Source organism: Crocuta crocuta, unplaced genomic scaffold, assembly GCF_008692635.1.
Source record: "Crocuta crocuta isolate KB4526 unplaced genomic scaffold, BGI_CrCroc_1.0 scaffold291, whole genome shotgun sequence".
Classification (NCBI taxonomy): Eukaryota; Metazoa; Chordata; class Mammalia; order Carnivora; family Hyaenidae; genus Crocuta; species Crocuta crocuta.
This window is the reverse complement of record NW_027527977.1, coordinates 2,421,532-2,443,148: the sequence shown is the minus strand read 5'-3', so window position 1 is coordinate 2,443,148 and position 21,617 is coordinate 2,421,532. Positions and strand designations below refer to the sequence as shown.

The window sequence follows — 21,617 nt, the reverse complement described above, 5'->3', positions numbered from 1 at the left end:
AAAAAAAAAAAAACATGAAAAAGAAAATTAGCCCTTTGTTCCTCATTGTTGCTTCTACTCCATAAATTGTAGTAATGATTATCAAAATTACTATCTGGATGCCTGGATGGCTCAGTCGGTTAAGTGTTCAACTCTTGATTTCAGCTCAGATCATGGTCTCATGGTTTTTGGGCTTGAGGCACACGTTGGGCTCTGTGCTGGCAGCATGGAGCCTGCTTGGTTCCTTTCTCTCCCTCTATCTCTGCCCCTCCCCTGCTTGTACGTGCTCTTTCTCTCAAAATAATATTTTTTTATTTTTTTTAAATATTTTTTTTATTTATTTCTAGGAGAGAGAGAGAGAGACAGCATGAGCAGGGGAGGGTTAGAGAGAGAGGGAGATACAGACTCTGACATAGGCTCCAGGCTCTGAGCTGGCAGTCAGCACAGAGCCTGATGCGGGGCTCGAACCCACGAACCGCGAGATAACGACCTAAGCGAAATTCGGACGCTTAACCGACTAAGCCACCCAGGCGCTCCTCAAAATAATATTTTTTTTAAAATTTTTTTAATTGCTTATTTATTTTTGAGACAAAGAGAGACAGAGTGCGAGCAGGGGAGGTACAGAGAGAGAAGGAGACGCGGAATCCGAAGCAGGCTCCAGGCTCCGAGCTATCAGCACAGAGCCGGATGTGGGGCCCGAACCCACGAACCGTGAGATCATGACCTGAGCGGAAGTCAGAAGCTTAACCAACTGAGCCACCCAGGCGCCCCTCAAAATAATATTTTTTAAAAAGTACTATCTATCTGGTCAGAAATACCCCCAAGGTTTTCCATAGTTTTTTGGACAATGAGCAGAAGTGGGTGGTAAAGACACCCTGCAGAAGCATTTTGCTCTGAGCAGTTGGCTTTTGCATCTCTAAGTAAAGAACTGGCTAGTACAATTCTAAGAATGCCATTTGTTTAATTGGCCTGAGATCCTCACAGGAGCTAGTGGCAGTGTTATAGATATCTCCATATATCTTACAATTCACTATTTCCTGTATTGTGAAATTTATATTCTTCTCCATCGCTTATTTTTAATTCCAGTAGCAACAGTAAAGCTCAGATTGGGTAGAAACACAGGTTAGCTTTTTCCTTTATGGCTTTAGAAAAGGCTGGGCTCACTGCACCATCCAAATAACCTTGGTTAGCCTTAGTCTAAACCCCTGTGCCGATAAAATGGTAGACTTCTCAACATTGGAAACAGACTGTGCTCAATTCCCTTTCATCATGGTGTAGAAATGTTGACTGCTCAGCTGTGGATACAGCCAGCTGATCTGCACATTTAAAGCATTGCTCTGTCGAGCCTTCTCCTTCCTGTAAGCACAGACTCCCTGCTTCATCAGTACCCCCCACCGAGGTTAGCCGGTAATGATGCAGAAGGCTCACAGTACACACACACAGCTGAGCTCACGCAGGATTCCTTGGCCAGGTTTGGTCTTCAACCAACAGAGATATCACAGCAAGTGGTTCTCAAGGGCAGAGGGAAATGGTACATGAAAAATGCCCCATTCCATCTCTTTGGTCTGCCTGATAGTCTTCTATTAATGCTAGTGTCACACGCTCCTCTTCTGAAGTATAGTAAATTGGATCCCCTCCATCTCACAAATGGTTCGGTTCAAACAATTCCTCTGTAAGATGGTTACTAAGTTTGGAACTTAGAATTCATTTTTCTCAAAGAAATGCTGGTAACCTTGTGGTTTAGGACCCAGGTGAGCCCTCAACAGTCTGTTTCCCCTAACTCTGCTTGCTGTCTAACGCTAGTGGAAGTATAGCAGCTGACCACTGAGTATAAGACTAATTGCACGGGGAGGTAGGTCCATTTCCACTGTGGGATACCGGTAGCACCTCTATCACCGTTTGGGATCTCCTATCATAATTCTAACTGAGTACTAGTAACAGAGGGTGCTTTCAGTTCCTCTGCCATCAGAGTGGCCTCTGTGGCTCAGAGGCAGACTCCTGGCATGATGCAGTTTCTGGGAGCAGAGAGAACCAGATCAGATGAAGGTAGAGTCATGTGTAATAGTCAGCCTTTCTCCAATTTCTCTGGCTACTTATCACTTCTTCTTGTTAGAGACAGTATATGACTCAAGAATTTGGGCCAAGTGCTGGTAGGAGGAAGGGAAAAATGAGAAATGATAGAAGGGCAGGGTTTTCTCTCTCTGTCTTTGTCCTAAAAGCTCAAATCCTGCTACTATGCAGGAAGGGGGATGGAATGAACCATGGGCAACAGGAAACAAACACAAAGAGATGCTGGATGGGGTACCTGTACCCTAACAATAATACAAGGGTAAGGAGGTAGGGAGGAATGGGTCCTCAGGCAGTTGTATGGTGGAATAAGTCTTTCTCCACACTGCATTGTTTTGTGTAATTATGGGCAAGTGTGTATCCTCGTCTTTCGGTTTTCTTCTGTCTATTGCCTCCCTTTGGTTTCTCCTTCTCTGTTCAATTTTAGAATGACGATGTTCCCATGGTCATGATCTCAGGTATTTTTCATAACTACTTCTTCCAAGTAATCCCACTCATTTCCATAGATTAACCTCTGCTTGTGTATTTCTCTATATATGTAACTTCAGACATCTCTTCTGAGCTTCAGACTTTTCTCTTGGATATTCTCTTTAATATCTAAAATGTAACCTGCCTAAAATGGTCATCTGAGACTTAGGTGTGTCTAAAAGTGAATGCCACTGGAGTATAAACTACATGAGGGCAGGAATTTTTTACTGTTTTTATCACTACTATATTTCCAGTAGCTGGAAGATCATATGGCACATAGCACATAATAGATGTTCAATAAATGTTTATTTAATGGATTCTTTATCTTCTTCCCCAAATGTCCCTGTTAATCTGCCAACTTGCTCCAGTGATCGATCAGCCTGTGAGACATCACTGGCTTCTTCTCCGTTACCTCTAGATCCAATCATCCAGTCTCCTTGATTCTCCAAAAGATATCTCTGATTTTTATATCTGTCTCCAGATCCACTGCCTTATATTTATTCAAACTTCCAAAACTTCTTATCTAACCTACTGCACTCATCTTCTACATTTACTGCAGTGTCCTGCTACATAGACATCCAACTTTCCTTTTACCTCCCTGCAATCTTTTCTTCACTCAACAGCCAGGGTGACCTTTTAAAACATACATTTAATCACATAACTATTTTGAGTTAGATTTAAGTCCTTTAAAACAGGATAACAAGGGCCTGCATCATTTTGCCTAGTCACATCGTGCCAAATCATTCACCTTCTCCAAATACTCCTATCTCCATTTAGTTCCTGGAACACACCAAGCTCTCTCTTGCCTCCTGGCTGGCCCTTGCTCATCTCAGGACTTGACTTAGGTTTTTTCCTCATTCTCCCCAATATGCAGTAAATATAGTTTCTCACTAAGGATTCTCTCCCTTCAGTTTGATATGGGTACTCATGGCTTTAAAATATCACTAGTCTCACAGGAGTCTGATTTCTTTGTTATCATCTTAAGTACTCTTTTGGTGGTTACTTTTGGGATAAACTATTAGTTCTTTGGGAGGGCCTGAGAGTCCCTTCCTGAGTAGGTCTTGATCACCTTCCGGGTACAATCTCACTGACTCTCATCAGCAATCCCCATTCCCCATATGTTCATTTTGCCCATGTCACATATATAGCAGTTATCTGAATGTGTCACATTGGCATACACCATCATATACATCATTGTCTTTGCCTTGAGTACTCTGCCTATTTTGTCATCTGGCCCACTATGACTTATCCCTAAAGACCCAACTCAGTTATTACCTCTTTGGGAAGCATTCCCAGAAACAACCCCTCCTTTTGTGCAAGTGAGGTACTCCATATTTGTGCACCAGTAACCAGTAGATCCTGGATGCCCCTTTGTCTTAACACTTAACTTGGTACACTTGTGATTTTTGTCTATTTCCTGTACTGGTCATGGATCCTGGAGAACAGAGCCATATTCCTTCCTTCCCTCCCCTCTCCTCCCCTCTTCTCTCTTCCCCCTTCCTCTCTCTTCTTTTCTTTCATGTTGATTTATTTAGTTTGAGAGGAATAGAGAGAAAGACCAGGGCTCAATCTCACATCCATGAGATCATGACCTGAGCTGAAACAAGAGTGGGTCGCTTAACTGACTGAGCCACCCAGGCACCCCCTTCATGTCTTTCTTTCCAGTGCATGAGACATGTTTGTTTACACAAAAGAAAATACAGCATTTATTGTTTTGCTATGCATAATATGAAGCTGCATGCAGAAATAAGGAGAAATAATTTGCATGTGTTTCAGAAAACTATTTCTAGTTCTTTTGTGAGTTCCTTTATGTTCCTATTCTGAGGTGAACATTATTTTAATAATTCTTTCCTTCATTTCTCCCCTCCCCTCATTCTTTCTTCCTCTCCTTCCTCTCTTGTCCTTCACTACCTCCCCTCCCCCAAGTGATTTGGAAAGGTCTTGGCAGTTATTCACTTGGAATAAAGATTGAAGTCCTACAAAATAAACATAGAGCAATTAGTGATTCTAAAGTGTGTTAACCCACAAAAATTATTTTCTTTCTCTCCATGCCCATTTGGTAAGATGGTTCTCTGGGACTGTGTAATTATGGATGAATGGCACTGAAATGCTTGGACAATAATTTGTAGGAAATACAATTATGAGTAGAAGTCATTAGTGGGAGTAAATGAATAGTTTGTTGGTTATCAGGTCAATGTTGAAAGCCTAAAGTGGTTAAACATTGTATTAAATTACACATTAAGAGCATAACCCTTTTCATTTAAGCATATTTATAAATTATTGAGCTTTTTAAACTGTATTTTTATGTTTTTTGATTTGTGGTAGAGAAAGGAAGGGAGCTGCCCAATTTGGGTTTCCTAAGAGTTCTGTGAAGTGAAGTGACTCAGGTTTACAATGTGGGCAATGCTTTCTTCATCTCAGAAGTCAGTCAGTTTACTTAGTGAGGCACTTAAATAACATTTATGAAGTAAGAAAAATAATTTTTTGAGTATCAAAGCTAATTACATACGGTTAATTCAGTTATTTCCAGAGTCCACGAATGCTATCACGTGTCCAGTTCTTTTGGTTCTGGACTCAGGAGACTCAGTTTTAGAACTTGGTGCTGGTCCGGCTTTAGAGGGGGCAAGATGGTGGAGAAGTAGGGCGCTCTGTGCATTGCACTCGCCCCCATATCTCACACAGAAAAGATCTGAAGCCATAGGAAACCTTACAGAACCCAAGAGACTGGGAGAAAAAGGACACAGAATCCACTGAGACAGACTTCCAATGTGAGTGCGAACCGGGGAAGATAAAATCGGGCCGGGATTGGAGACTCACAGGGATGGGGGCGATCCCCCTCTGCAGGGAGTGAGAGGGGACAGAGAGAGTCTGAAACTACTCAAGACACGGTCCCTGTCTCTGAGGAACAGAAAAACCTCTGCTCGGAACACAGAAGGACCCTGTGTGCCAAATCCCTGCGCGCCATGTCCCCGCGCGCCAACTCATCCGGAGAGGCCACTTGCCAATGCTCCTTTGAGCTCCTGGCTGGCTGGATCCCAGGAGGAGCTGTGCGCCACAGCTCCTTTGTGCTCCTGGCTGGCTGGACCCCTGGAGGAGCCACACACGTATCACGCATCTGCGTTTCTGGCTTGGCTGGACCCCTAGAGGGAAGGTGAAGGGCTTAAATCTGGGAGATTTGCCCGCGAGTTCGTGTTTCAGGTGAGTAGACACAGAGGGACTCCATTTCCGCTCTCCATTGCGCCCCCCAGGCAGACCCCTGTACTTGCTCACCAACCTGACCTGGAGGAGAAGGGAGCAGAGATTCTGGCTGCATCCGCAGGGCTAGGCAAGAGGCTTGGAATTGCCCTGAGGGGATCACCTGCGAGTTTATGACTGCAGCAATTTCAGTGGGGCGCTTGGACTGGGAATTGGAAACTAGGTCTGGCCTGGGTTAAAGAGCGCGACCCACTTTGGCCACGCCCCCGGCCNTCGCCCCCATATCTCACACAGAAAAGATCTGAAGCCATAGGAAACCTTACAGAACCCAAGAGACTGGGAGAAAAAGGACACAGAATCCACTGAGACAGACTTCCAATGTGAGTGCGAACCGGGGAAGATAAAATCGGGCCGGGATTGGAGACTCACAGGGATGGGGGCGATCCCCCTCTGCAGGGAGTGAGAGGGGACAGAGAGAGTCTGAAACTACTCAAGACACGGTCCCTGTCTCTGAGGAACAGAAAAACCTCTGCTCGGAACACAGAAGGACCCTGTGTGCCAAATCCCTGCGCGCCATGTCCCCGCGCGCCAACTCATCCGGAGAGGCCACTCGCCAATGCTCCTTTGAGCTCCTGGCTGGCTGGATCCCAGGAGGAGCTGTGCGCCACAGCTCCTTTGTGCTCCTGGCTGGCTGGACCCCTGGAGGAGCCACACACGTATCACGCATCTGCGTTTCTGGCTTGGCTGGACCCCTAGAGGGAAGGTGAAGGGCTTAAATCTGGGAGATTTGCCCGCGAGTTCGTGTTTCAGGTGAGTAGACACAGAGGGACTCCATTTCCGCTCTCCATTGCGCCCCCCAGGCAGACCCCTGTACTTGCTCACCAACCTGACCTGGAGGAGAAGGGAGCAGAGATTCTGGCTGCATCCGCAGGGCTAGGCAAGAGGCTTGGAATTGCCCTGAGGGGATCACCTGCGAGTTTATGACTGCAGCAATTTCAGTGGGGCGCTTGGACTGGGAATTGGAAACTAGGTCTGGCCTGGGTTAAAGAGCGCGACCCACTTTGGCCACGCCCCCGGCCCAGGGAGTTGACACACCCAAAAAAGTGAGGTGCAGCGCTTGGTTCAAGAAGGGACTGGAGCACCATCACTCTCCTCCCCACAACCGCTGAGGCAGAACTCCCGCCTGAGGCATTGGATCACGCCACGCCCATCCCTGCCTGAGAGCTGCCCTCCCCCTTTTTTTTTTTCTCTTCTTTTTTTCTTTTTCCTTTTTCCTTTTTTCTTTTTCTTTTTTTCCCAGAACACTGACCTGATTAACTCTGGTCACCGGCTTGCTTAAACAGTCACATCTAGTCCATTCTGTAAATGTAAATTCTACATCTACCGACCTTTTCATCTCTTTCTCTCAGGAGTAATTAGACTATATAGTCTCTCTGGATAATACCAGCGTCCTTCTCTCACCTATCCAACCATATTCCACCCTTTAGTTCTTTGAAAAAAGCTTCTTATCCCTTCTGCCTGTTCATTCTATTTCCAATTTTGCCTCATCCCTGCCCTGTCTTCTCTCTCTTTCTCTATGCTCTTCAACCAGCACTGCATACACCCGGCTATTTAATTATAGCCGGGAAATCCGGTTATATGCTTTAAGCCATTATTCATCGGTTTTTTTCTTTTTTCCTTTTCTTCTTTTTGACCTTTTAATGTATTTTTTTACTCTCTATTATTAGCCTTCCCTCCTCCGTCTTTTCTCTTAACTTTTTCGTTTCCCCTCTCGGTTTGCATGTTTGTCGGATTTGTCGGTGCGTTTGTGTGCCTCTGCTCCCTGTGTGTTTGTCTGTCTGTTTACTTCTCCAGAGCTGCCTCAAGAAACAAGCCAAAGTACACATGGTGGAGAGTCCCAAATATCACTACGAGTAGGAAAATAAAATAACCAAGGTCTCAATAAGAGAGACCAAGAGATATCATTCAAAAAACACTCTCTGAAAGGGTACGCCCTGGACAGTCAAAGAGTCTTCTTGGGTACAGCAGCGCTCACAGGTGCAGAGAGCATAACAAGTCTTTAAAACTAACAAGACAGAAAGCCAACAATAGTGATGAAATGAAAGAGCTCTCCTCCAAAGAAATTNAAACGTTGAAATACAAGAGGCTCAGAGGACTCCCTTCAGACATAATTTGAATCGATCTCCTGCACAGCCTATCATAGTAAAAATAGCAAAATATAAGCACAAAGAGAATTTTGAAAGCAGCTAGGGATAAAAGGTCCTAACATACAAAGGGAAACCTATCGGAGTGGTGACAGACCTATCTACTGAAACTTGGCAGGCCAGAAAGGAATGGCAGGAGATCTTCAATGTGATGAACAGTAAAAATATGCAGCCAAGAATCCTCTATCCAGCAAGCCTGTCATTCAAAATAGAAGGAGAGATAAAAACCTTTCCAAATAAACAGAAATTGAAAGAATTTGTCACCACTAAGCCAGCCCTACAAGAAATCCTGAGGGGGACGCTCTGAAGAAAATGTTGCAAGGAACAAAGATACCAGAGACACCACCACAAACATGAACCCCACAAAGGACACAAAGACTCTAAACCCACATATTTCAATAATAACACTGAATGTAAATGGGCTAAATCCTCCAATCAAAAGACATAGGGTAGCGGAATGGATAAAATACCAAAATCCATCTATTTGCTGTCTATAAGAAATGCATTTTAGACTAGAAGTTACCTTCAGATTAAAAGTAAGGGGATGGAGAAATAGCTATCATGCTACTGGAAATCAAAAGAGAGCTGGAGTAGCTATACTTATATCAGACAAACTGGACTTTAAATTAACGACAATAACAAGAGATGAAGAAGGGCATTACATAAAAATTACAGGGTCTATCCATCAGGAAGAACTAACAATCACAAATGTCTGTGCACCAAAAATGGGAGCATCTAAATACCTAAAACAATCACAAGCAGAAAAATNAGGACAAATATCATATGTTTGCACATATAGGAGGATTAGGAGGAACTTAACGGAGGACCTAGGGGGAGAAGAAGGGGGGAAATGGTGGGGGAGATGGAGAGAGCTAAACCATGAGAGACTCTTGAATGATGAGAACAAACTGAGGACTGATGGGTGTGGGGGGGAGGGGGAAGATGGGCATGGAGGAGGGCACTTGTGGGGATGAGCACTGGATGTTATATGGAAACCAACTTGACAATAAACTATTTAAAAAAAAAAAGAACTCGGTGCTGACATCTCATTATGGCCAAACTTGTCCTTAAAGCATTTTGGTTTTCAAATCTGTACAATCTGTTAAACAGAAGAGAACAACAAGAGAAAAAAAAACCCAAACACTTCTTTTTTAGAGTAAAACTACTTAGCATAGGTTGGATTTGTTCTAAGTTCTTAATAAATGTTTGTGTTGTTTTTTTGTGCTTTAGCGTATTAGATGTTATATATTCATTTAGGTGCCTATCTGATGTGTGGTTGTAAGTGAATGTCCGGAAGGCAATATTCAAAATAGTTAATTCAAATCTTATGAATGAGCTGCGTTGAAGGCCCATTTCTGAGACAGACCCTGTGAAGTATCTGTCATCCTCTTTTCCCCCATATGCTGCTTTGTGTAAGCTTCTCCCATGCAAAACAACTCACACAAATGGCCCACAAACTAGCTGCAAACCCAGGCATGCCTAAATCCCAGATGTAAACGGGTCTTTTGCTCAAGTAAGAATTCCACATCTCTAAAATGTCTATCGATCGAGGTGGACATCAGGATGGGCTGAAGTGCTCCCTGAAATCCAACGGAAGAAGTGGGGCTTGAGCTGCATTTTGGAAGAAGTAGGTCGGAGAAGGAAGGCCAGGAACGAAGATGGAAGGGACAGAATGGGTAAAGGGATACAGGTAGGAATGATCCTGTTAAGTGAGAAGAGGTAAAGAGACTGGGCTTCCTGGAATACAGTTTATTACAGAGTCAAAAGACCATAAAGTAGAGCCTGATTATGGAGAGTCGTAAAAGTCAGAAAGGGAATTTGGGGTTTTATTACTGAGTACTGTAGGCACATACTGCAGGTTATAAATAAAGAAGGGATGAAATGTGAAAAAAAACCCCCACCAACTTAGCAAAGTTAAAAAATGCAGAATGATCAGAAAAATAAAAGGTGTTTGCAGAGGGTCTAGCTCAGGTAGTTACTATAATTGTTTTGACATTTGTGACTTTGAGATGACAGTTGTTCATCTAAATGTCTGCATTCACTATGTGGCTAGAAAGATGAGGCTGGCACTGATGAAACACTCAAGCCTGATACTTTGGTCATACACATAAATGTGTTATTTTGCCACAAGAGTGAGTAAGTTATAATTCTACTGCTTTCCAGAAGCCCTGTCAACATTTGAAAGGGCATATGCTTATGTTAATGGTTAAAAACACACTTCAAATATTCTCTGTGATTTCTTTTGCACTCATTCTGACTTGACTATAATTTAGAAGAATGATTACTTAAGAAATACCTTTGTTGTTCCTGTTCTTGATTCTGCTACTTGTAGCTTGCATATTAATAGGTGCATAGTAGATGTGTTTTTGCATATTGATTTAGTGTTGTGCACAATTGATCATAGAGTTTAAGAGCATTTTGTCTTTGATAAACACTTTCTGTGCTTGGTAGAAAAATCTCCATGCAGACATTCCAGAACGGATCATAGAAATTCACATGTGTATGCATATACATATAAATAGATTTTATTTTATTTTATTTTTCCCAAAGGTTAAAATATAGAAACAAGAAATAAAATTAAAATTATTTTCTTTTGGGATGATTTATGTCTTAATTTCCACCTGCCCTATAATTAGAAATTTTGAACTCTGTAAATTATTTCAAGATAAAATTATTGCCCAAGTAAACTTCAGAAATTACATCATTAACCTAGGGACCTTTCTAAACCTAGAACAACATTATTGGTACAAGTGCTTGGGCACATACAGACACATAAATAAAGAGCGAAGTTTAAAATAATTTGAAAATGATTTATCGTCGACTACCTCTATAGTTGGAGATTCAAGTATTATTACTTTACTTTAGTGCAACAAGGGAGGACAGTAAGTTGCTGTGGGCTAAAGGTAAATTATGATCTATTGCACAGGAGGAAGGAAATGTACTGAGGAAAGAAGAAGGAGTTGGGAGTATGCCATGTGTTTTCTGAAGTATTGCTTTAGGTAATGGCTTGAAAAAAGTCTTTGTCTTGACCTTTGTTGGAAAAGGCCAGAGTAAAATGTGGGACAGACTACCTTCTGGAATCTCTGATTGTTAAGGAGAGGCATACTGACATGGGGAAGGTCAGATGGATGCACTTGAGCCTGATACAAACCAAGAAATTCAGAGTCTCAAGTTCCCTGCGTTCCACTTTGCTTAGCAAACCCATCTTTGATGCACCCACTTTAGAGTTTGAAGGTATCATTTAAATCATCAAGGCTTGGGACAACCAATCCAAGGTAATTTTGAATCTGTGCTCTACTAACCGTATTTTTAAGTTGCACTGAAGTCTTGAGATTAGAGACTTGTTATGAACTCTTATATTGGAGAGTCTAATACCCATTTGTTTTTATTTGGAATAAGAAATAGTAAAGGGGCACCTTGGTGGCTCAGTTGGTTAAGCGTCCGATTTCGGCTTAAGTCATGATCTCGCAGTTCATGGGTTCGAGCCCTGTGTCACATTCTGTGCTGACAGCCAGCTCAGAGCCTGGAGCCTGTTTCGGATTCTGTGTCTCCCTCTCTCTCTGACCCTCCCCTGCTCTCTCTCTCGCTCGCTCGCTCTCTCTCAGAAATAAAGAAAATGTTAAAAAATTAAAAAAAAAGAAAGAGGTGGTAAAATTTCATTTTCAAAACAATGTGATGCAGGGAATGAAAAGATAAAGTATATTTTAGCTCTATTATTTGCAAGATCGAAGTTAAATGTTTCAGAGTTACCTTATTTAATTCTCCTAACACCTTATGAGGAAAGACCTTGATACTTCTGCTTTGCAGCTGAGGAACCTGGGGCTCATCCTTGAGTATATTACCCTTGGTTAGAACATGGCAAAGCCATGATTCAATTGTAAGTTTAGTCTGGCTCCAATTCCTGCATTTTTCATCCCATGCCACGTTCAACCCTGCATTATTTTTATTACAACATGTGACAGATGAGAAAACTAATATCCAGAAAAGTAAAACCGTCATTGCTCATCTAACCTGAAGCTTGCCTTCCTGGACTCTTCTTTCACAGGATTCTTGGGCTGAATAACAGCAAACTTCTATTAACTATCAAAATATCTGGAGACGTTTTCCTTGTTTGGCTTTAGGTTCGCTACCGGAAGTAACCGTCACCCATCTTCGAGCACCTGCCTATGCCCGTGACAAAGTGTTGGCTCTGGAAGATGCTGTGGACTGGCACTCTGGGGATGAAGTTGTTATCATCAGCAGAATAGGTGTCAAAGGTGCAAAACCCATGGAAGAGATTGTCATTGTGGACGTTGTGCACAATACAGACCTCTATCTGCGGTCACCCTTAAGGTATTGAATATCAGCTTGGCTCTGTTTAGACAGAAGAAGATGAGGTCTTAACTGTGTTGGTGTCTGGACACTCACTTGTGTTTCAGTGATGTATTTGTGACATTAAATAATGCTAGGTGTTTTAATAAGAAATTAATAAAGCATGAAAAGCTTGAAAGATTTAGATTTCTTAAGTTTCTCTTGGAAGACACTAGAGCTTCGACATTATGGTGCAATCATCAGCAGAATTCCTAATTTTTGCATACTTGTGCCCACGGTTGACTCTTCTGTATCTGAGCTTCTAAAGAAATAGACTCCCAAATGGAGCATTACACTAATCTATTCCTAATAAGATTTGGACTAATACCTTTAGATGTGTTTTTTCTTTTTTTTTTTTTTTTCTGTTCAGATATTCTCACAACTTCACGGAGAATTGGGTGGCTGGAGGACGCCATATTTTAAAGGTCCCAGTGGTACTGCTCAGCAGGAGAGTTACCATACGGGGAAATCTCACTACTGAGAGGATGAAGCACCTTGCTTCATGCCAGGAGGCTGGTGGTTCAGAAGGTAGAGCAGCATTTTGTTGGAAAGTCAGTGAGTGAGAGAGAATGTTCTTACTGTCAAATGATATGTAGTATTGTTGACTTCTTTCAAGATGGAATAAACCATTAACCTTTGCATACTCATAATAATCGTTAATTTTCAGAATGCTCTTGATAAATTGCCATTTCGTCTCCTACCTTCCACAACCTTGTGAATGAGGTAGAGAATAGTTTCCACTTGTGAAATTATTTCTCTGGGGCAAAAATATTCTGCAAAAAATCGTTTTTCCCAGAAGCCTTACCACTGATTCCAGACCCCGTCTTAAATTCTCAGGAAAACAATTTAATGCCAGAGTCACAGACACAGGCAGCACATTCTTACTGATTAGGCTGATAGGGCTCTTCTGTTCCACCTCACCCCCACTTTTGGAGTTTGTTTTCTGAGAGAACTACCACATACTTTAAGTAAGTGGTTGAAAAACTCAATTTATCTTCTAGAAGAATAACAGGCACTGAATCACACTGATGTGCCTATTAAACATCTATTTCAGGGATGGTTAGTTTAGTAGGTTATGTTTTGGTTTCCCAGGCTGTAGATTATGAAGCTTTCACATGTTGTGAAGATATCATTTGTCAACTTTGGTTTAGGATGGTGTGGGTGTCAAGGATGACTCCCAGGCATGAGCTCTGGATGGATGATGAGGCTGTTTAGTGAGATGAGAACAGGGACAGGTGTTGAAGTGGAAGGCTGCAGATCATGACTTTAATTTTGCACAAGATAGATGCCAGGCCAGCATGTGAGTAGAGGTGCCCTTGTAGTGTCTGGAACCTAGATAAAATGTCATGGTTGGGGTTAATATCTGAGTCATGTCCACATATAGATGCATATGAGTGTAATGTTGAAATGCGGTTGGGTGAGAGGGACCTTGACTCCACCTCAGTCACCTAGCTGACAAACATGTCTTTCTGAAAAAGTTTGGATACAGTGGGTTAGAATCCAGTTACTGCCAACTTTAACGACTCTGCTAAAATGGAATCTGCATTCTGTTCAAACCATCTTGGTAGTTCTCATACAGGTATTCTCAGATCTTATTGTCCAAAGCATTGCATTTGATTATGCTGCTAGAGAGATCAAACTTCTAGGTTTGGGCCATTATAAATCTTTTGGCTCCTAATGGAAAAGTCCCTGATTTCACCACAACTCTTTTTTTTTTTTTAACGTTTTTTATTTTATTTTTTGAGACAGAGAGAGACAGAGCACGAGCTGGGGAGGGGCAGAGAGAGACGGAGACACAGAATCTGAAACAGGCTCCAGGCTCTGAGCTATCAGCACAGAGCCTGATGCGGGGCTCGAACCCACAGACTGCGAGATCATGACCTGAGCCCAAGTCGGACGCTTAACTGACTGAGCCACCCAGGAGCCCCTCACCACAACTCTTAAATGTTATTACAAAATTCTCAAAATAAAACAAATTCATAGACATTCTTTAAAAAAAAAGTAACATCACTCACCCTTTCTTTGTTTGGGGCTTAAGTGTGGAAAGAAGGTAACTAAATAAATAATATGAGGCCTAGCCACTCAAAATATTATGGATCAGTGGCCTAAACAATCAAAATTTGTGGTAAGGCATACAAAAATGAAACACCTCTTCATTTACCTCCTATATGTTTATTCCTGGGTGTTAGCAAATTATTCACTGTGTTATGATACATCATTTTGTATTTGTGGCAAATTGGTTTATTAACATGAACAATGAAGAAATAACTCAGAAGATGATTTTGTACCCATTCGGAGGTTAGTTCACACCACCAAATGCCATGTGTCAACAGAGAGTATCCTGGATCCTGAGGTCACAACACCCTGTGGCGGTGGTTGCTGAGTGCATTGTGGTGAGGCACTTTGTTGTCCTCATTAGGGAAAGAGTTGGAAAGAAGGTTTTGGGGGTGGTGGAGGTGAGGATGCCACTCAGTTACTTTTCTGGAGCCCTTTGCCATTTCTGCAGTGGCATTATTGCTAAGTCCCCAAACTGCAAAACAGCAAAGTAAAGGGGGAAACCCCGTTGGACAGCTTAAGACTAAAAAGAGCTGTGATTACTTTCAGCGCTCACATTTCTTCCCTACAATTATCAACCACGAGAAGGTCATTTTATTGCACGCTCCCTCCAGGGGATCTTTTGGATTGAAATAAGCATCTATTTAGGTTGGGTTTGTGGGTTATAGTCAGCCTCTTTGAGACAGTAATTAAGGTGATTGATTTGGGGGCTTCTGGAAATAATAGAGTGAAGGCAACATCATGTCCTAGTTATTGGATGTTTTAATTAATAATCCAAAGAGGAGAATCAAAGTAAAAGGGAAATAAGATTATTAAATGAAACAAACACTAATGGTTTGTCCCTTGTGTCGACAGTACCTTTCTTACCGGATGATTTGTCTGGAATCATGTTGCACATGCTTCAGGTCCCCCTGACTTCATTCTATGTTTCAGGTAATTTGCAGGACTGTTTATATTCCAAGAGTGAGAAGATGCTGGGATCCCGGGATCTGGGGGCCAGAGTCATTGTTCATTCTTTCCCAGAGGAGCCCAGTCGGGTCCAGTGGAAGGGAGTGCAGTTCCAGAACTTGGGACAAGCCTTCCATCAGCATCTGAGCTCACTGACTCTGGTGGGAGCTCTGAGAGGTAAGTGGGTCCAGGCCTATGATTTCTCATGTTTCTCTCTTCTTCCATGTTCAAGGCTCTACATGCAGGGGACATGGTGAGTTCAAAGATGGTTCTCAAATTTTAGTATGCCTAAAAAATTATTCGGGGAACTTTACTAAAATTTGGAGATTCTGCCCTGAAAAATTCTGGTGTAAGACAGTCCTAGCAATCTGAATTGTGATTCTAGAACAAGTAGTTTGTGGAGCTCACTTTGAGAAATATCACTCTAGGTACAATAGAAGAGTGAACTACATAGATATGTGTCTTGATTCCTGCTTCTATTATTTACTAGCTTTGTGATTGCAGGCAAACTGATATTGAGTAGTATACATAATCAGTGCTCTGAGAGCCCAGGCACAGCAGAAGGCATTTCATGTGTAATGGAACTACCTCAGAGGAATCTTATGTTTAGGAAATTGGGAGAGAATGGGCTGAGAACTAGGTACTTTCCCTGGGCACATTGAGCAGGCAGATTGTGCAAATCTTGGCCAGAGCTAAAGATCTAAGAAGGGAGCAGGAAATGTCAAATGCAGGTGAGAACAACTAGACTAAAAAACAAGATCAGAACCAGAAAAGAATATGACCAGATGTAGATAAAGGTGCTGAAACCAAAGTTGGCGAGCCATAGGAGCATCCAAGGCAAAAATGCAATACCAGAAGCTAACACACAGAGAATCAGAGATACTAACTAATGGAAACAGAAGCTCCCTTTCTGAGTTATCTCCAACACTGACACATTCAAGTTTTGCTTTTCTTGAAAAGCAAATGGGGATGATGTCTGACAAAGATTATCAGGGCATGGTTGGTGGTTCAGGTGGGTCTTGAGAGGCTAAGATTTCAACAGGTACTGACAAAGTAATCCTTGAGCTCAAGTTAGCCTTGAGGGAAGAATCCTGGCACCTGCACATTTTTGTTGGTTTTTGTTTTTATTTTTGTTTTTTACTCATCTGAAATCATCTGCATACCTAGGATATCTATTTGTCCCAATTTGCCAAATCTTTTCCATATTATTTATTTTTGATATTCATTTAGGGAAATCATTCCTAACATGGCTCCTTCCCTAGCACATTGGGATGATCAGTATCTTTGTGCACCTACTCTCTGGTTCTTTGGTCTCCTAGTGCTTATAATGCTGCAGAAAGTTTGATGTGGGGCCAGCTCCAGTATAAGTCAGGGTTACAGTTACATATGAGTTACCAATTGAACATAATCAAAATCCTTCCTTGCTCAAAAGTCAGTCTGCTTCCTCCAACCTACTTCAGAATAGCTACGCTTTTATCTATTTAAAAAAACTGATGTTTATTTAGTTTTGAGAGAGAGATAGAGCATGAGTGGGGAGGGGCAGAGAGATGGAGACACAGAATCTGAAGCTGAGCTGTTAGCGCAGAGCTAATGGGGCTTGACATGGGGCTTGAACTCATGAGTTGTGAGATTATAACCTGAGCTGAAGTTGGATGCTTAACAGACTGAGCCACTCAGGTGCCCCTTAAATTTGGTTTTATTTGAAAAGTGTTCAGCACTTTAAAAAGTTTGAAAGTCACTGAATTAATACACTATCTCCTATAGGTCTCTGTTGAAATGCAGTGGTCTTTCCTGGGAGGGGTTAAAATATTTACCTGGAGGTTAGAAATTTCTGGCATGTGTGCTAAAGAATATTTTATTGTTTTATGCCCTGAAGGCCCTTGTGCCTGTGTGGCCATTTGCACCCAGCCACTAGAGTTAGAGGGTGTTGGAATATTTGCTACTTTTACAGGTTTACCAATCCCTGAATTCCACCTAGATAGCTCTGGAAACACATTAGTACTTACTGGTTATTCAGATGGGCTGGTCTATATTGAATGAATGGTATGACAGAGATCCAGAGTCAGGAAAAGTCTGCCGCAGGCAGTTTCCTAGAGGTGGATGGGCTGACTGATTGGTGAGTGATGTGAGTGTACCTGGTACTAGAGGAGATGAGATCAAGGTGAATGTGGAGGCTCAGTGTCTATGGTGACACTGTAGTTTAGAATTTTCTGGAGAGCTCCAATTTATTTATTTTTATTTACTTTTTAAATACGTATTTTTGAGAGAGAGAGAGAGAGGGAGACAGAGCACAAGCAGGGGAGAAGCAGAGAGAGAGGGATACACAGAATCCGAAGAAGGCTCCAGGCTCTGGGCTATCAGCACAGAGCCCTACATGGGGCTTGAGCTCATGAACTGTGAGCTGACCTGAGCCAAAGTCAGATGCTTAACCGACTGAGCCACCCATGCACTCCTGGATAGCTCTAATTTAAAAGTCAAATTGTTCTGTAAACCAAAGAAATTTTTTGGTACACGTACTTCAAGCACGTGATGTTTATACAGTATCTCTCACTAACTGGAAATAATACAAAACTCCTTTATCAGGATCTGTCTTTTAATTAGCCATTACTATTTTAATGTAAGTTTTCTATACCAGAATGAAGTTACACAAGTACAGAATTTATTAGTTTTGTTCATCTGTATGTCTCCAGCACAAGGCCTGATTCCTGAAATACATAGTTGATATTCAGTAAATAATTGTTTATCGACTGATTGGGTTGATGTATCTTGACTGAGCAGGGTGGGTACATGAAATATACCCATGGGGCCGGTGTAATGATTTTCCTAAATGTCAATTTGTTTTTGCATAGTAGAGATATTTCGCTTTCACTGTCATAAAGCTACCACATTCAAATGTGAGAGTTATGATCCACAGGTCAACCTCTGGCTTTTTTCTTACATTTTGGAATTAGAATCTCTGGCCGTCTTGGGCCAAGGATATTATTTCCTGGGAAATTAAAAAATTATGTCACAGCTTGAAGAAATAATGACTGTATCTCCTCATGGAAGATGTGATTTTCAAATATCAGGTTTGGTCCTTCAGGAATATTTCTCCCACTGTCCTTGGCTTCTCTCTAGTCACTTTCTCTTGTGCTGTGATGAGAATTGATATCAAAGATGGTGGCCAATTGGAATTTTGACAGCTCGATGTTCTTTGATGGTTTGGCCATACTGTGGTTTTCTCTCTAGCATCTGACTCTTGGATTCTGCCTTGCTTATCTCTGGTATCTTTGAGACTCATTGGTCCGTTTTCTTGATTTGGTTTCTCTTTCAACCTCCTCATTTCCTGAGTTTCATTATTGTGTGGGAAAATGTTCTCAGTTATATTATAATTTGATTTGGAAATGATCAGCAGAATCTGAGGAACCATCAGGATTCACTTCAGATGTTTGCCTTACTCTTTCTTATTCAGATTCCTATATCCAGGGCTGCACGGTGTGGAGCTCTTTCAGCAGAGGCCTCAGCATGTCAAGGACCTTGGGCCTGAAGGTGGACAGTAATACGTTCTACAATATTTTAGGCCATGCTCTGCTTGTGGGTAAGTGATGAGCTTGTTTTGGCATTCCTGATTAGGGTAAATCCTTCTTCAAAAGGCATTTTCCCAAAATTTGACTTCCTAATTTATAAAATACTTCAGCCTCTGGTCATTAGAAATAGGCCATAATTTAAAATTCTGAATTTCAGGGGCACCTGGATGGCTGTGTAGGTTAAGCATGTGACTGGGGCACCTGGGTGGCTCCGTCAGTTGAGCGTCCGACTCGGCTCAGGTCATGATCTCACGATGTGTGGGTTTGGGGCTCTGTGCTCACAGTTCAGAGCCCTGGAGCTTGCTTCAGATTCTGTGTCTCCCTCTCTCTCAGCCTTTCCCCAGCTCACATTCTGTCTCTCTCCCAAAAATAAAGATAAAAAAAAAATGTAAGCGTCTGACTTTGGCTTGGGTCATGATCTTGCCATTCCTGAGTTCAAGCCTTGCACTGGGCTCTGAGCTGACAATTCAATTGTGCTCACAAGCATAGAATCTGTGCTTCAGATTCTGTGTCTCCCTCTCTCTGTGTCCCTCCCCTACTCACACACTCTCTCTCTCTAAAATAAATAATAAAAACATTAAATTTAAAATCCTGAATTTTAATTTACTCATCACTAATTAGCTTCCTAAACTTTACCAATAAGAAACTGATCTTTTAAAGGTGACCTTTCAATTCAGGTTTAATAAATATGAAATCAGAGCTTTCCACACTTACTGCCAGCAGTTTTCACAATGATTCAAAGTCACATAAATAAATCTCTCAACAGTGTCATGTGTGATAAATCTTGGTGTTGGACAAGGAGTTGAAGATCCTGAATTCTGTTCTCAGCTGCTCCTGTGGCTTGCTATAGACACTCATGTTTTAGAATCTTCTGCTTCGTCACTTGTATCCACTTTTTTCTCCTAAAGTTCATTCCCCTTGCAGAAGCCAAAATTTTTCTTAAAAACCTCAGATTGCATCCTATCACTCTTATCCTTAAAACTCTTTAAGAATTTCTTATTGCTCTTAGATTTATCTTTAACATGAGTTGGAAGACTCCCTCCATGGAATGCCTGGGTGGCTCAGTTGGCTCAATGTTGGACTTTGGCTCAGGTCATAATCTCCTGGCTCATGAGTTCGAGCCCTTTGTTGGGCTCTGTGCAGACAGCTCAGAGCCTGGAGCCTGCTTCAGATTTTGGATCTCCATCTTTCTCTGCTCCTCTCCTGCTCCTGCTCATGCTCTGTCTCTGTCTCTCAAAAATAAACAAATGTTAAAAAAAAAAAAACCTAAAATAAAAAGAAGATTCTCTCTGTGATTTCACCTCTATTAATATTTGTAAACTTGTCTTGCTCTTTTTCTATTCCTCTGTACTGTAGCCACACTATTTTATTTTAATTCTTTCAAAAGGCCACACTTTTTCTTTTTTTTTTGCCTCAGGGTCTTTGCACAAGCTTTCTCCTCTGCTCATACTGCTGGCTCTCTTCGTGTAAAATTTTCTCTCCCACACTGCTAACGCAAGTCCCTCCATTTAAGCTCTTTCAGTACCAATCATTATTTATTGATTTAAAATTACATATCATGTTTCTCATCATGAGTAGTGTCTATTTGTACCACCAGATTTCATGTGAATATTGTTTCCTTAGCATTTAGCACACTAACTAGTGCCTTGTAGGTATATCTGTTGAAAGAAATGAATGAATTAGTGAACAAAGTGTCTTTGAATACATTGGAATACAAAAGCAAATCAGAGGTTTTCAATGAAAGTGAGACTGTAACTGGATTTTCTAAGTAGTATTTTATATTTAAATTAATTCTGTGATACCATCAGTGGGAACATGCATGGGTTTCATTTAAGAATGATCTGTTGAGAAAAAGGCTGTAAAGGTCCTAATCCTGAGAGGGAAACTGTTGAGTGAGAAAATACGGATCATATAAACTTGCTTTAAAATAAACTCCAGCTCTAAATGACAAAGAGCTTAGGAAAATAGTGGCAATCAGGTGCAGGAAAATCCTTTGATAGGCAAGGAAAGCTACAGGGCACTTAAACTAGCATTTAGAGGATTGACTTTGTTCTTACTTTGGCCTGTGTGAGGGGAAACGTGTGCTGACACCTGGAGCAGAAGTGCGGGAAGGTGCCCTAATGATAACTAATTTAGCCGAAAACAGTTACACAGAATAGACATTAACTAAGCAAGAAGTAAACCTGCAGGAGGAACTTAATTTAGCCTTTAGTGTTTATTGTGAATTGGAAGCTCTTGACATCTATACTGCAGGTGATGAAATTAGAATATTTCTTTATTAGTGCATTACAGAGAAAGCACTTAATTTCATGCAAAATGAGCCTGTAAAGACAGATTCATAAAATGACATGGGAAGCCAGATACCTAAATACCTCATAAGGAGAAGGGTCTGTGGGGCTGCTTTTACTGATGTCACATACATGACTAATCGTTCTCTGTAGTGTAGCCCCTGCTCTTTTGTTCTCTTCTATTCCAAGCCTCATTGGTTTAGGTATGAGGGTCCCAGGCACTGGCCAACCTGTTGTTCCAGAACATTCCACATCTTCCAGGGGAAGAGAGTAGCATGCAGATAGTTGGTGGCCAATTCGAACAGCTAGGAGAGGGACACATGGACATGTGGCATTTGACTATGGAGACGGTCACTTAAACTCTTCCTAAGAAGCAAAACATTACATCTACTTCTTCTATACTTTATTTAAAATGAACTTCTGATTCACTACGATTCTCTAGAACTAAAAAGCCCATATAATCTGTTTCTCTTTGGTTCATAGATTAAAAGTACAAA

The 21,617-nt window shown here is 41.6% G+C and overlaps 1 protein-coding gene across 1 annotated transcript in view; it reads left to right on the top strand.

The window, feature by feature from the left end:
* PKHD1 (PKHD1 ciliary IPT domain containing fibrocystin/polyductin) overlaps nucleotides 1–21,617 on the top strand; it is a 487,578-nt gene that overhangs the window by 194,783 nt on the left and 271,178 nt on the right. Inside the window, exons 37-40 of the mRNA XM_077752866.1 lie at nucleotides 12,035–12,245; nucleotides 12,634–12,791; nucleotides 15,252–15,443; nucleotides 18,718–18,843. Of these exons, the coding sequence (XP_077608992.1) occupies nucleotides 12,035–12,245; nucleotides 12,634–12,791; nucleotides 15,252–15,443; nucleotides 18,718–18,843 (687 nt within the window). The remainder of the gene's footprint in view (nucleotides 1–12,034; nucleotides 12,246–12,633; nucleotides 12,792–15,251; nucleotides 15,444–18,717; nucleotides 18,844–21,617) is intronic.